The sequence below is a fragment of the Nannospalax galili genome, unplaced genomic scaffold (genome assembly GCF_000622305.1).
Source record: "Nannospalax galili isolate Female #2095 unplaced genomic scaffold, S.galili_v1.0 scaffold34, whole genome shotgun sequence".
Lineage (NCBI taxonomy): Eukaryota > Metazoa > Chordata > Mammalia > Rodentia > Spalacidae > Nannospalax > Nannospalax galili.
Genome location: NW_008338996.1, coordinates 6,798,923 through 6,815,502, shown reverse-complemented (window position 1 = coordinate 6,815,502; position 16,580 = coordinate 6,798,923). Strand labels below are relative to the sequence as shown.

Genomic DNA, 16,580 nt, shown 5'->3' with positions numbered 1-16,580 from the left:
TATAGGTGTGTGTATGTGTGTATGTGTGTGTGTATGTGTGTATATGTGTGTGTATGTGTGTATGTGTGTATGTGTGTGTGTGTAAATGTGTGTGTGTATGTGTGTATATGTGTATATGTGTGTATGTGTGTGTGTATGTGTGTGTGTGTGTGTGTGTGTGTGTGTGTGTGTGTATGTGTGTGTGTGTATGAGTGCAAGTACCCATGGAGGCCGGATCTCCTGGAGCTGGAATTATAGGCAGTTGTGAGTCACTCAAAATAGGTGCTGGGAACCAAACTTGTGTCCTCTGGAAGAACAGCATGAGCTCTTAACTGCTAAGTCATCTCTTCAGCTCCTGTGGTTAAAGTCTAAATGCCAACTCTCTATGCTTGTACCCCCTCCATCCCCTCTGGATGAATGAGCTAACCCGCAGAGAATCAGAAGAGTAGGGGAGCTGGCAGGGACAGCTCTAGGGGAAAGCCAGATTTGAACACCAGTTCTGGCACTAAACTCAGGTAGAGGCTGACCACCTTTAGAATCAGTTTGAAGATCACTCCTGTCTGCTATGGCCCCACAAACTTATTGGCGGATGTACATCGCAAACTCATGGCAACAATATCCTAAAACTCCAAAACAACAATAAAGTATTGCCATGCAAAATTAAGTCAATACAAATTCATTTCAACTCTTATGCTGACTGAAGAATAGATGAAGAATTATCACAGCAACTTTGTGCTGTACGGACCTTGCTACCATTGAAACACCCACTAAGTGCTATGCATGCTATTAAGCAGGGGAGAATTGCCCATGAGAAAGAAAAAGAGGAATCCTTGTGTTCACAAAGCTATTGGAACATTAGGGAGAGGTCAGATGTTTAGGAAACAGAGTGTGGTATGAAGGGCTCTTCGATTAAAATGTATTCCTGTGTTTTCTTCAACAATCTTTCTTCCTTCTTTTGAAGATTACCTTAAGCTCAATGCTATCTTGATGGATCATATCTCAGCTTTCTCCCACGAGAAAGTGGTAGCAACTCTTGCCTTTCCAAGCTAGAAATTCTTTGAGGAGTAAAACAATCAAACTACCAACCAACCAAAGAAATAAACAAGCTAAAAAGCCCCAATGGATCTAAATATGTAAATATTATGCAAATGGGCATTCTGGATACCTTGTTCACTCTTCAAACAATCTAACTCTAAGAAACGCTCAGACTGACATGGCTTGGAGGTCACAGTGGTCTTTATCTCTGTCCTTCCTTTTCTTACTCTTCTGGTTTCCCAATTTTTCTTCTCCTTTTCTCTCCAGGCAGGAACTACATAATACATAGTGGGACTGACTATTGTTCTTAGTTGGAAGCTGTTCATCGTTTAATAGGTTATTTAAAGGTAAAACAGACACAGACTAACTTTGTGGTCATAAAACAAAGAATGAATAAAATACAGAATGTCCACTTACTCCACTCAGACTTTTATTTCTAAAATCTTTAAAACAAATTGTGGGATTCTTTTTATATCTTCATTTTATACTGGACAGTATCTTGGAAACCCAGATATGAACAAATTTTAAACAGCTGCAGCTATAGAAATGGTTTTTGCAGAAAGGAGAAAAAGGCACAGAGAGGTACAGAAATGGTTTCTCTTGTAGTTAACTAGCTACTAGCTGTTGGCTTTGGTTAAATTACTTGACCTCTGTGTACTTCAAGTATTGTTGATAATCCCGTGGGAATGATCTGAAAGAAACACTTATTGTGGCTGTGAATGTTCCTTAGAGATCAGCCACATGTTTCCTGGGTGCTTAATCTGTATGGGTGTTGGGAGTTGTTACACAGTTATCTTCTGTTCTTTTTGCAATTTCCCAAGGGGGTATGTAGGATTAAATTCACCGACAGGGAGGTAAGTGAGCCATGTCAATTTGAACTGAGTTTCCCAAGGCTGCAGAGGTAGTTGTAGTTATTCAGCAAGGTCCAATATAGGACTCGTCATTCAAAGACCAATGCTATTTCCAAGCAGACAGAATTAATATGCATTCAAAGGTCCCAATGGAGTCTTGAGCCACAGTTCAAAGGGATTATAGTTTATTAGAAAGATGAAATTTATGTTATCATGTTTTGACAAGGAAGAGATATTCACCACTTTCAAAACTGACCTCACTCTCCCTCCTTGCCTAGCCTAAAGCTTTTTTCTTTCATGGTGCCTTTGAACATCAAATTTTGCTAAAAGTAAGTGCGCAGAAGGAAAGGCCAAGCAGAGACTACTGATATGGATTTATCCTTGGATGTTAAGCTAGGAAATGCTCTAGATAGGATAGTTCTTATCTTTTTAAAGCTGAGCTCAGCTCCACCTCATCTGTGAACTATGCTTTCCCACAGGTTGGGAGATAGGGTAGGAGAAGGGATGAGCAGTCCCTGTACTTGGAGCCTGAAGGATTGAGCTGTATCATGGCTTGTCTTATCCTGTTTATAGCATCACTGAGAGCCTTGATATCTCTATCTATAAAATGGAGTCAACGATATTTGTTCTACATGATTGTAGTATGAATGAAATAATTCTGGAAAGACCTAGAACAGTTCTTGGTGCATTAAATCTTATATTGCTGTTCTTGACAACTTATGATGCTGAAATGAGTAAAAGAGAAAAGTGACTTCTTGAATGACAAAGCTTGTCACCTCAGTCCAGAGAAAATGATCCTGGAGGCTAGTATGAAAAAACAAGACTCACTTAGAGCTCCAGCTTGGCCACTGGCTAGATAAGTGAGAGAATAAGGAATAACACAGGCTGAGCTAGGAGCCGAACCTGAGGTTGTCTGACGGTAAAGTCCTGGTTCTGCCTCCAGTGTAATGGCTTTTGCCTATGTATCCTATTTTCTCTTCCTAATAAAAATGGACCACCCAATGTCTTCACTGATGAATTTAAGCAAATTATCACCAATCTTCCCAAATCCTTTTTTTTAAAAAAGTTATTGGGAAGGAACACTAGCAACTAATTCAATCAGGCTAGAATTGCCTGGACAGCAGAACTGGGCAAAGACAGCACAATAAAAGAAAACTATTGTACAGCAACTGAACTGAAAGACTATGCTAAAGACTGTATTGTGGTCTTGGAGCTCAGGGTCAGACTACTTGCCTACCATGTGTGAAGATTTAGGTTCAATCCTCAGTCTCTCTCTCTCTCTCTCTCTCACACACACACACACATACACACACACACACACACACACACACACACACACACACACACACAACCATGCCTCATTAAAGCAAATTGGTTCTTCAAGTGAAAATAAGTTAATGCTCTCCATATTAATGAAATAAAGGACATGGTCGTGTCAGTACATACAGGAAAAAGTGTCCACAAAATCCAACACCCTCTTATGATCAAAACATGAAACCATCCATGAACAGAAGGGAACTTCCACAGTGTAAATGGAATGTATAAAAGTCCACAGCTAGCATTATACTAAATGGTAAGAGACTGAAACCTTTTCCCTTATGATCAATAACAAGACAGAGATATCAATTTTTACCATTTCCTTTTAATATTGCACTGTACGTTTTAAATGAGGGCAATTAGGCAAAACTGAAGTGAGAACTCACAGGAAAGAGTAACGTAAGCAATCTCTATCTCTATTTTTAAGTATATTATCTTATATGTAAAAAAAAGGATCTGAAAAATATTAAAAAACAAATTCAGCCTGGTGTGGTTCTGCATGGCTATAATTCTACCACTTGGGAGGTAGACATAGACAGATCTCTGTGAGTTTGAGGCCATCCTGATCTACATGGCAAGTTCCAGGATAGCCAGGGCCACATAGTAAGACCCTGTCTTAAAAAAAAAAGAAAAGAAAATCAGATTATACATTATGAGATGAATGTACAAAGTCAACTGTGTTTCTAGATACTAACAATGAACAATCCAAAAATAAAATTAAGAGACCAAAATATCAGAATATATTTCTCAAGAGAGAAGCATAAGTTTACACAATGAAATATACAAAATGCCACTGAAACCTTGAGGACATTCATAAGTGCAAACAAATCTTCTGTTCATGGACTGGAAGACATGATATTATTAAATTAGAAACTTCTCCCAATTTACCTAGAGATTTCACACAGTGTTTGTTAAAATCTTAAATGATTTTTTGTAGAAAATGACAAACTCTTCTTAAAATTCATATTGGAATGTAATGTGCACAGAATAGCTACATAATATTGAAAAGAAAGCAAAGCTGAAGGACTCACAGGTCAATTTCAAAATTCACTGTAGCGTTACAGTAATCAACTGCTCATAGTATGAGGTTAGATATAGACTAATGGACTAAAATTGTGATTCTAGAAACAAAACTATATATTTATAGTCAATTGTTTATTGACCAGAGTCCTGGATAATTCAATAGGGGAAATAGGGAAAGGCATAGCATATTTAATCTCTCTCTCTCTCTCTCTCTCTCTCTCTCTCTCTCCTTGACAAATACATTTATTTAACATTATCCATTTAAGAACACGCTAGGTTCAGAATGGGAGAGATACATCACACTGAAATACCAGGGCTCTTCCCCTAAAAATACAACATATTTTCTAAAGTGCAAAGGATGACTTTGGGCACCAGGGAAAGTTTGTGTTCTTAGCACATAAGATATAGTCACTTGGTCAGCATATTAATCCCTCTCACTCCTCTGAATAAAAAGAAATGCTGGCTGGAGATATTGCTCAGCTGGTACAGCCCTTGTCTAGCATGCATGAGGCTTTGAGCTTGATACTCAGCACCATATAAAGTGGACGAGGTGGCACACACCTGCAATCCCAGCACTCAGACATGGAAGCAGGGGGGTCAGATGTTCAAGACCATCTTGGACTATTCAGGGAGTTCAGAGGTTGCTAAATGAGACATTGTCTCAAAATTAAAAAATAAAACAAAAGAAATATTTTTTACTTGGTTGATTGAAAAGTCTCTTCCAATTATGAATTTCTATGATTTTAATAAACACATCCGGTACTTTAGTAGTTTCTAAAACAATTGAACTAAATTCGAACTTTATCATAATTTATGTATGTCATGAATTTAAGTAAATGATATTATGGTACCAGTGAGTCATGCATTTTTGTCTGTGTATGTGTGATATATGCTCAGGTGTGCAGGCCTTCATATATGGGTATACAAGTAAGCATGCACATGTGCGTACATGTATCTGGAGACCAAGGCTGATGTTGGGTTTCTTTCTCAATCACTCTCCATCTTATATCTGAGGCAGGGTGGCTCACTTGAATCTAGAACTTACTTATTTGGCTTCTCTATCAAGCCAGTTTGTTCCAAGGATTTCCTGTTCCTGCTTCCCAAGTGCTGGGATTGCTATGAATTGTCATGCCCACCTGGCATTTACATAAATGGTGGAGATCCAAATTACAATCCTTCACTTATACAGCAAGGGCTTTATCCATTATAATATCTCCCTAGCTCCTGTGTATTTAAGGATACTAGCTGTTTACTGTATGTGAGACACTATGATCAGAGTTGGCAAAGAAAGAATAGTCTCTTACCAATAGTCTCCTCAAACAAATGGAATCATTGGCTAGCCACAGGCAAAATAATAATATGGATCCCACCTCACTTGGCATGAAAATTAACATAAAATGTAGCAATGACTGTAAAGTAAAAGTTAAAAGTACAAAACAGAACAAAACTTTAGAGGAACTGCTCATGGCCTTGAACCATACGATGTTTTTCTTTGATACAGTGCCCAACCAAAAGAAAACCAAGAAAGCAAACATAAATTATACTGCCTCAAATTTGAAATTTATGTTAAAAATCAACTCATGAGGTGGCCGGAGAGATGGCTCAGTGGTTAAGAGCACTGGATGCTCTAGAAGAGGACCTCGGTTCAGTTTCCAGCACTCATATGGCAGCAAACAACCATCTGTAACTCCAGTTCTGGGGGATCTGATGCCCTCTTCTGACCTCCATGGGTTTTGCATGACACGGGTGCACTTATATGCATTCAGGCAATACACTCATACACATAAAATAAAGATAATAAATAAAATATATTTTTTAAAAAAAACAACTCATAAAATAGGAGAAAATATTTGCAGGTATTATATCTGATAAGGGGCCAATATTTAAATAGGTGAAATGTTATAGCTCAACAATAAAAATAAATGAAAGAATTGAAAGATAGGCAAAAGGTTTGAATAGACATGTCTTGGAAGAAGATATATAAACGGTCACCCAGCACATGCCAACTTGTTTAACATCATTAGTAATCAAATCTCAATGAGACACTAATTTATACACTCTATGGGTATACAGGATGGTATAACAAAAAAAGACAAAGAAACATGAGTGCAGACAAGAGACATTGCAGTTTTACAGACTGTGGAAATGCAAAGTGATGCTCTCCTGGAAAATCCAACTAGAGTCCTATGACTCAGCAATTCTTTTATGTGCGTACTGAAGAGAACCGAAAACATATCCAAGGGAAAAACTTGGAAGGAAACTTTCACAGCAGCATTATTCCTAACAACCAGAAAAGTGTATAATGGACAAAATATCCACAGACCGATGAATAAACAAAGTGTGATATAGTCATATAATTGAATATTATCCAGCCATGAAAAGGAATGTGGATCTTATTCAAGTTACAGTTTCACTGATCCTTGATAACATTGTATTATATGAAAAATTCAGACGCGAAAGGCCGAAACTTGTATGATTCCATTCTTGTAAAATGTCTACAGTCAGCAGCTTTCTAGCAACAGAGAGAAGATTTGTGTCCACCAAGAGCTAGATAGAGGAGATGAATTTGTGTTTTTTTAAGGTAAGGAGGAAAATATTCTGAAATTCGTTGCGATGTTTGTAAAATGTTATAATATCTAAAATACAAAACTCATTGACATGTATGCTTCACAGAGGTGAATTTTGCAGTGTGAATATATAAAGAAGGAAAGATGAATAATAGAGTAGGAAGGCCTAAAGGGGGTGAGGGATGAGAGGGCAGGGCAAAGGAAGGAATATGGACAGGGATAACTAACAGTGAAGGCCTTTAGAAAAAGCTATATGGAATCCTACTTAGAGTACACACATATCCATTATAAAAGAACATTAAAAGCAGTTACCTTGTAACAGAGGGACATTGCTGCTACTAGACAATATAGGGTAGCAAAGTAAAGTCCAACGTCAGAAATAGACTACCTCTTTTGCAGCTATTGACCAACGGTCCCATAGACTCTCAAACAACACTGACCATTGCCCTTAATCCTGGTTAGCCACAGAACTTGATAGTAAGACCCTATTGCTAAAGACACTACTAATGAGTCATAGCAAAAGCAAAGAGAAATGAAGCTGGTACTGGCATCAGCACTTCATCTCTACTGGCTAGCATGCATTGTGCTGGAAGGTGCTATGCGTGCTACTAGAAGAAAAGAAATAATTAACCTTACATAGACGTGAATCCTGCAGCTTCAACAACAGCTGGGCTGGCAACAGTGGAGCAAATACAATGGGAGTAACCAATCACTTTCTAATTGGATTTAAGGTCTGCTTCATAAGACAGAGCCCACATCTGATACTGCACTGTTTTCAGGTCTAGGAACATGTGGCTAGACAGGCCACAGGCCATAGTGGAGAGCCTAATACTATTAATCTGCTAAGTACAGTATTAAACCAATTCTGAATGACTTACAATTATGCCCATAGTTCAATGCATCTCTCAGTTTCACCAGAGAAGCTTTGTCATGCAGTAGATGGTGGTTAACACAGAACCCACAAGTGGTGGCATAGAATAAAAGGCTACAGATTGATCATCCCTGAATTGAACACCTATATCAAACTTCTGCCTCCAAAGACTCAGAGATCTCTGCAGAAGAGGGGTGGAAAGATTGGAGGAGCCAGAAGTGGTGCACAACCCCAAGGAGACAGTTTTCCAGACAGTTTGGAAGTTACATGAACTCACAGCAGTGGTGACAGCATACACAAGCCCCATGCAAGCTCAAGCCAGACAAAATTCAAGCATGGATGTGGGGAAGTAGGTAAGAGAACCCAACCCTACCTGAGGAACTACTGGATCTAATGGCTGCTGGGAAGGGCAAAGTCAACCGCTTTTTAATGATCTGACTCTTGGTAGGTTAACCAGGCTCAAGTGGATGGATCCACACCAAAGGGATACAAAATTGACTCTATAAGCATATAGACTCTAATTTGTGTATATGTTTATTTATATGTGTGTGTGTGTGTGTGTGTGTGTGTGTACATGAAATCAAAGGGTAGAAAGGGGAATGCAAACATTCTTGATTAAAGAAGTATAAGGTACAGCAATCTCCACACATACTTAAATCCATCTCTCTTCTCATCAGAGAAGTTTCCTTATGCAGTACATGGTGATGAACACAGAAATCCCAAACTGGCCAATGTGCAGAGAACAAGAGGCTACAGACCTTATCCCTAAATAGAACACCTACTTCAAACTTGTGAGTCCCAAGGTTCAAGGATCACTGTCGAAGACGAGGTAGAAAGATTGAGTCAGTTGTGGTGGCTGACCACAAGGAATCAGTTTTCCAGACAGCCGATCAGTAACTCATATGAACTAACAGCAATGATGACAGTATGCACATGTCCCATGTAAGCTCAAAGAAGACAAAATATCAGCATAAACGGTACAAAATTCCAACTCAAGCTAAGGAACTTTTGGTAACTGATGGCTCCTGGGAGAAGAGACAGTCTTACAGGGGTGGGACTTTTTGTAACTTAGCCAGGCTCCAGTGGATGGACCCATACTGAAGGACATTTGAGGACACTGATTTTATATATATATATATATCTCCCTATATCAGTCTATATATACATCTGATATATATCAGATATAATAGAGTATATTAAATTCAGCAGAGTGTGGATACGAGAGGAGATCTAAATACCACCAAGTTATACTGTATGAAAATCACAAAAATTCAATAAAAATTTTAAAGTATAGGAATATCATTGAAGGGGCTTGTGTGTAGTTCTGTGATAGAATGTGTGATGAGCAGAGCCCCAAGTTCAGTCTCCAGTAACAACAATAAAAATCACATACAACAGCCACAGAACTCAGTGGATCCCGAAGCCTTCCCAGATAACAGAGGCTTTGGCGGGAATTTGGGATCTGTTTCTACCTTTGTATTACAAGTTTCTGAGTTTGGGTAAGAGCCTCTTGACCCAATCTCTGTCTCATATAGCTCATGTAACTAGGTAGGAAGGTTTAACTTAAACAGAAAATTGGAAACCTTCAATGAAATCCTAAGTAAATAGTTCTATCTGCTTATTTGTAAATGGGAATCAAAGGACTGCAGCAGAACCATTAGAACCCTTAGGATGGTACAAAGCGGGCTGAGCAGAAAAGTGGAGAGTGTACAGGATTTAAGGAGTATCTCCTCACTTCAGGCTGTAACACTGGTATGTGCTTTGTCTCTTTCAGTCTTGTTTCCTTGCTAATAAAACAGAGGAAGTTCCACCTGACTCAAGGGGTTGTTTGCAGGATTCTACAGAGTAGATAAGATACATTTTGCTAAAAGGCAATGTAGCTAGAATGACTAATCTTCGGAATCCTCATCTTCATCCCCTGTCTCTTTGTTAAACAGAAATAAATCAGTACTTTGAATCCAGTGGGGCTGCACCTTGAACCTCAGCCTGTTGCTAGCAGCCTGCCTTAGCTCCTTTCTCCCTTTAGAATGTTCTGACTCCATTTCCTTCCCTTGCCTCCCTCAAATCCTAGTACTGCCTTTTCAGTGAAGTTCCCATGTAAAATTTCAAGTTAAGTCCAAAGTGCTAATCTGATAACATTTACTCATATCTGCTCTCCCCTTTAAAATACTTATCATTTCTCAGTATATTGGTTATTTACCGGTCTGACACTCCCATTGGAATATTAAGTTCACAAGAATAAGGATAGTCTGCTTTATTCACTCATTTATCTCTACTGCCAAAACCTGTGTCACATCACAAGGTAATCTCCCAAAGATATCTACTGAGCATACATACACAGTGCACAAATGCACATATTATAAACCTATATCCATAGAAAAACTTACAAACTTTTCTTTGCATATATGTGTGTGCATAGCCAAAAGCCCCATAAAAAAATAAAGAAGAAAGAGAAAAAAAAAAACATGGACATCTCTTGCTTTTAATATAGAATTCAGTAGATTACATAAGATACTCAATACTTTATTATAAAATCAGCTTTCTAATAATTTGTGCTCCACTGTAGACTACTGTAAGCATTCTGAAATTGTTTAAGATAGGAGAGGCTAAGATATAATATCTTGTAGGAGTTAAATTAATTTTGAATTATGATTTTAAATTTGCAATAATTAGGATATAACATGCTGTTGCATAGGACTGTCCTCTGTCAGGCAGGTCATGGACAGATGCCTTCTTCCCAAGCTTGGTTGCACCCACTTACCTAGGATCATCACAGCTAAGCTCGTTGACTGTTACTCTAAGGAAGAAAGGAGAGGCAGTGAGAGTCAGTCACACCTCCCAACATTCCAGTTGGCCCTAGTTGTGAGAGGGGAAGGACCTAAGGATACAAACTGAGGAAGTTGAGGGGAGGCTCTCTTGCCATTTTGTGGGGCTGTGTGTGGAGAGGTCATGATCCACGCCTAGATGGAGACTTTCCAGTGCAGGCTTAGGAGGGGAGTAGCCACACCCTGGTAAGTAAACCCTCACCCACTGCTCTATAAGTAAGCCTGACAAAACTCACTATTTTCCCAGACTGCAGTTTGGCAAAATCAGGTGTCTGTTTGTCATAGGGAAGGAAGGGGCTGGACTTAGTTTGTGACTCCCAGAAGAAATGATAGCTACAGCTATAACTATAATTTATCTATCAGTCTATCTTTCTATCTATCTCTCTATCATTTTTCTAACTATCTATCTATCTATCTATCTTTCTGTCATATCTATCATCTATCAATCATCTATCATCTATCTATCTATCATCTATCTATCCATCTAATCTATCATCTATCTTCCTTCTATCATTTATTCACCCATCTAATATGAGCTCTTAAATTGCAATCTTTCCCACATAAAAACCATCAGTGGAATCTTCCCTCCTAGAATATGATTTCTTCCCTCTTCAGTTGAGGTCATGTGATTCTGTCTCACAGAAAGTGAGTTAAAATTTTATGTGGTTTCTCTGTCCTTTTCCCCCCGAGAATTCCATACACCAATGCATTATAGCCAGTATACTGACAAGATGTTACAGCCCCTAATAATATGGGTCCTTCCAGATTACCTGTACTTGGTATATTAAATGAATGAGAGCCACACCTTTGTTTTGCTGTGCACTAATAAGCTGTGTTAACTCAGTACACTTTATCCTGACTTATACATCTCCCATTTACAGATGGAACAGAACAGGGAGAAATTGATTCAAGAATGGGGGATTATATGCATATACTCTAGTGGATAACCTTACACTCATAAGCATATGAACAGCAGTAATTGGACTCAGGATTATGAAGAAGGAAAAGAAGAGGAGGAGAAGGGGGGAGGGGAAAGGGGAGGAAGAGAAGGAAGATGGGGAGGAGGAGGAAGAAGAGAAGGAGGAGGAGGAAAAGGAGCAGGAGGAGGAAGTAGAGGAGGAGAAGGAAGAGGAGGAGGAAGAAGAAAAAGGAGGAGGAAGAAGAGGAGGAGGAAGAGGAACAGGAGGAGGAGGAAGAGGAAGCAGAAATGAAATTGGGAGGAGGCTGGTGGTTCCAGGAGGAGTCAAAGTAGGGAGTGAAAGGTGGACAGGATCTATTTAGATACATTGTACTCATGTAGGAAATTCCCAAACAATAAAAAAAGAATGGTAGATCACAGGTCATGCAACTGTGAAACTTTACATGTGTTTTAGTCCAGGTATTCTGTTAGAAACATGATTTAACCTCTGACCATCCTTTTCTTTCGCTAAATAATAGTTATCATCTTCATTTTATAACTGAAGAAACTGAAGGTGCAGCTTGGTATTACTTGCCCAAGCTTATTCGCCTGACAATTGCCAAGACAGTGTTTGAACCCAAGTTTGTCTGACTTTAAAGATCACTTTCTTACTTTTTTCTGCTACAATATGTTGCGCCCATGGGATATTTTCAAGTACTACACCCCAGAGATGTACTGTCATTACACTGATCAAGCACATAAAATGTGCTAGGAGGCCCACTGAGCAGTAATACATTCTCATCTGCTATGTTGGATAATTTTTATCTTGTTACAAAGGAAGGAATGGAAAGCCAGGGAGTATGGGTAACTTGCCTAAAAGAAATGACAGAGTTAGGATATGTACCCAGGTAGCCTCACTTCAAAACCACAGCTCTTAAATCCTATGGACAACCCACTTCTCAGTTCTTAGGAATTCCTGTCTCAATTCATACCATTTGATAATAATCCCATATTCTTTCAAAAAAGAACACAGGGAAATTCTTTGTCTTTGGAGTGGTGAGTGTTGGAAAACAACCAGAAATGTACGTACACACACACACACACACACACACACACACACACACACACATGAAAGGCCTAAAATGAAAGTTCAATGTTTTGCTACAAATTCATTACTGACTCCCCGAGTCTTTGAGCCAAAGAGAACCTCTTTCTGGAGGTGAGTAGGTTTGGCTATAATACAGAGACAATAGGATAGTATTTTCTTTGGATGGGAGAGGTCCTAGTTCTGTCAACAGAGTTATTCTCTTAGGATTATTCTTTAAGCGTGTTGAGTAAGCCTGTGCATGCATGTGTGTATATGTTTGTGTTTCTGTGTGTGCACATGCCTGTGTGTTACATGCATATATTTTGTAGCTTCCTAAATATATGTTTTTGTAGTTACTGTAATCATTACCCACTAGCTAGTTCCATTTTGGCACCCATAGACACATCAAACCCCTGCCTCCACACTTTTCACCCTTCCCTTGACAAACAATTCATCTGCCTGTTTGCCTGTTGCTCATCCTAGTAACTGGCAGCAGCACCCACTCAGTCACTTGGCTGTGTCTCCATTATCATCCTCTACCTGACACGTCACCTAACTCCAATAAGTTTCCAAGTTGAGTCCACATCTTCATCTCCCATTTTTCCACTTTTTTCCCTCCAGTACAGGATTGTTCAGGCTGCATTCATTTTCTGCCTAGACAACTGTAGTCATTTCCCAGCCAATCTCCCAGCCACCTCCTCCCTTCCATATAGATATCTTTCTAGTCTACCCTACAGTTTCCCCAGGGATATATCTCTGAAATGCTTAGCCACTGATACCATGTTTCTTACCAAAGAATTTGATCTCTTCCCACCATCCATAATGTAAAATGTAGCTTCTTTAGGTTGGGTTGTATAGACCTTTGGAAACAAATCTCTGTGGCCATAACTCTTGCCCAGCTCCTGCCCAACTTCTCACTCATATATTTCACTAATACCAGTCAAACACTGTGTCTTAAGCATGCTCCTGTTCCTTCAGTCTGAGGGGCTTTACTTGTTTCTATTGGTAGTTTCTTTTGCCTTTAATGCCCACTGTTCCATCCTCTACATGTTCTGTGCTTGAAGTTGGAGATCTCTCCAACTTCTTCTGCAGGGGTAATGGGAATGAACTTGCATATAAGGAGTAGGACATCTTACTTTCCTGTGCTTTGTTTAGTGTAGGGTACAGAATATTATTGTAGCTCCATTTATGCATCCTATCCCTTCTGCATCTTAATAATCCTTATACAGCCAGAATCTGATATGCAGCAGACGTTCTTTATACACTTGTTAAATAAATAAAATAGTGGCCAAATTTATATTTGTCAGTATGTGCACATTCTTTTGTGGGTACTACAAAGTTGCATATTTCTAAGTTTGGTGATAACGTGTAGATGATGTGTAAGTGTGGCATTCATGAATGGGAGGTGGTTAGGTGGTGACAAAGCACATGCTCCTGTATCTAATTTTGTAATGCAGATTTTTAAGGATCATATAATCTGCTGTGAATTAATTATGATATTTGGACATAGTAGCATCATCTCTCCTAGACTAACTTTTGTCAGTTGCACTGTAAGGATATTGACACCATTTGTTTCCTGTAGTCATTAGGAAATATCAATAAAGGCTTAGCAGAGCAGCTGGCACATGGTATTGAAAAAGTTAGTTTTCTAAACAATTTGTTTTTATTGAATTTTTGTGTATTTCATACAGAACATCTCAATCAATCTTAGCCACCTGTATACCTCCTGTCCTCACTGGCTCCCTCCCATAGCCCCTCACTGGAATTCAAACATTCTGTCATATGTGTTAAGGCCTATTGTGTCAAGTCAGTGTCCCCATACATTCCTCAGTGCAAGCTCATCTACTGAGATCAAGCAGCTTATCTAGAGTCCCTCACTTTAGGATGATCGGCTCTTGCTCACCTAGCAATAATCAGTTCCCAATATTTCTTCAGTTAAGATTGGGGTCTGCTGTCCTTTTTCCCAGTCCTAGGCTGGGTTTTTGTCTGCTTCAGTTTGTATTGGACTTGTGCATGATGTCACTATTGCTGTAGATTCATATGAACAGTGTCCCATGAGCTTGCAGGACTCTATTTTCTTATGTTCATGCACCTCCTCCCTGGCTCTTACAATCTTTCTGCTCCCCTCTTCTGAAATGCTCTCTAAGCCCTGGGTGGGTGAAGTTTACTATAAGAATTGTGTCCAAGGACTGGCATTCTGCAAACTTAATCTCTAAGCTCTGGCCATTTGTGACTTTGTGTTCCTGGTCCTCTGTTGCATGAGGGAACTTCATTAATGAGAATTGAGAGATTCATTAGTGACCTCTCTACCCCTGTTCTATGATCTGTGAGCCTTAGGTGAAGAGGTCACGTTGTAGATGTGTCACTTCGGCCTGGGCAATTCATAGACAATATTTGTGTGTGATCAATTGTGGTACTTTGTAATAGTCTGTACCTTGTACAAAAGAAGCTTCTTTGAGGAGTGGTAACTGGGATATTTATCTGTAAAAATAAGAATACATATTTTATACACAGCAAGAAATTACACTAGTCTAGGGATGTGACAGTCTTGTGGTTTTCCCTAAGATCATGATCTCTCCAGCTATGTGTTGGTGATGTTTACAGTACTACAATTGAGTTTCCTCCAACTGAGTGGGCTTTTAGTCCAATTAGATAGCTGTTGATTGTCCCCAAGATGAAAGTGCCACTACTGCATCAATGTTGTGTGCTGTGCTAACTACTGATGTGGTTATTTGGTCTTGAAGCTGGTGTTGGGCCATCAACTGATGTTTTCCCTTGGCACATTCATAGTGCTCTCTAAAGCTATGAGAGCTAGCCTTCAGGGGAAGTGGCTTCCGGTCAGTTCCAGGTCCATTGCTCCAAATCCTGTGTCCGAAGTATGTTCTGTCTTCGGCAGTAGGGTCTGACCTTCAAGCTTTGTGAGGCAATCAAGGATTGTAGCAATAGCCCGTGTCATTCTGGGATCCTCTTGGACCACCCTAGCCAACAACTCAAAGGAAGGTTTCTCCTGTCTGGCACTGTTTCTTGTTACGTAGCCTTAAGCTATACACTTAGACTCATGTAGAGATATTGTATATGTAATTTGTTCTTAGGTTATTGGATTAATATGATTCCCTCTAGTTTCTAAAACTAGCTAGGCATTATTTATCTCTCTTCTCTTTCCCTGTCTATACCTCTGACCATGGATTTCCCATTTAAAGTGTCCTCATTGCCCCCATTTCTCCCTTGATAATACCAGGCTCCTATGGTCCCACCTCTCCTCAGCTCCTTCTTCCCCTTTAACCCCAAGGTTCCTTGTATAACCCTCCCTCCCCCTCCCATTTAAATACCCCCTTTCTATCAACTTCTCCCTTAGTAACACCGGTCTCCTACTGTTCTTCTCTCTCAGGTTCTTTCTTTCCTTTTACCTCCCTGGTTCCTCTTCATTATTCTGGTTCCTGCCGATATATCTGGATACATTTTCACAAATAAGGATTTCGTGCTAGGATCCACATATGAGGGAGAACACATGTCGTTTGTTTTTCTGAGTCTGTGTTACTTCGCTTAGTATAACTGCTTCTAGCTCCACCCATTTACCTGCAAATTTTATTATTTCATTTTTCTTTACTGCTGAGTAGAACTCCATTGTGTAAATGTGCCACATCTTCATTCTCCCCTCGTCATTTGAAAGGGACCTTAGGTTGCTTCCATCTCCTAACTACTGTGAAAAGAGCAGCAACAAACATGGATGTACAAGTATCTCTGCAATAGGATGTGTCCTTTGGGTATATACCATGGAGTGGTCAAATGGTAGGTTCATTTTTAGTGTTAAACAATTCTCCACACTGCTTTCCATTGAGGTTGCACAAGTTTGCAATTCCACCAGCAGTGAATGAGCATCTCCCTTTCTCGCATCCTCTCCAACATTTGGTATCATTTGTTCTCTTGATCTTAGCCAGTCTGACTGGGGTGAGATGAAATCTGAAGGTGGTTTTAATTTGCATTTCCCTAATTATTAATGGTGTTGAACACTTTTTAAGATGTTTCTTAGCCATCTTCATTTCTTCTTTTGAGAACGCTCTGTTCAGATCCTTAGCCCATCTTTTAATTGGGTCACTTATTTTCTTGATTCCTTGTGTTTTGAATTC

General features: G+C 39.4%; 1 protein-coding gene across 5 annotated transcripts in view; it reads right to left on the bottom strand.

Annotated features, from left to right (window-relative positions):
• Positions 1-16,580, bottom strand: part of Astn2 (astrotactin 2) — a 1,043,712-nt gene that overhangs the window by 26,152 nt on the left and 1,000,980 nt on the right. For 3 of the 5 annotated variants that reach the window (XM_029563721.1, XM_029563718.1, XM_029563719.1), the window contains one exon: positions 10,405-10,440. The exons of the other annotated variants lie outside the window; for them this stretch is intronic. In XM_029563721.1, the coding sequence (XP_029419581.1) occupies positions 10,405-10,440 (36 nt within the window). The remainder of the gene's footprint in view (positions 1-10,404; positions 10,441-16,580) is intronic. 5 annotated transcript variants of the gene reach the window in all.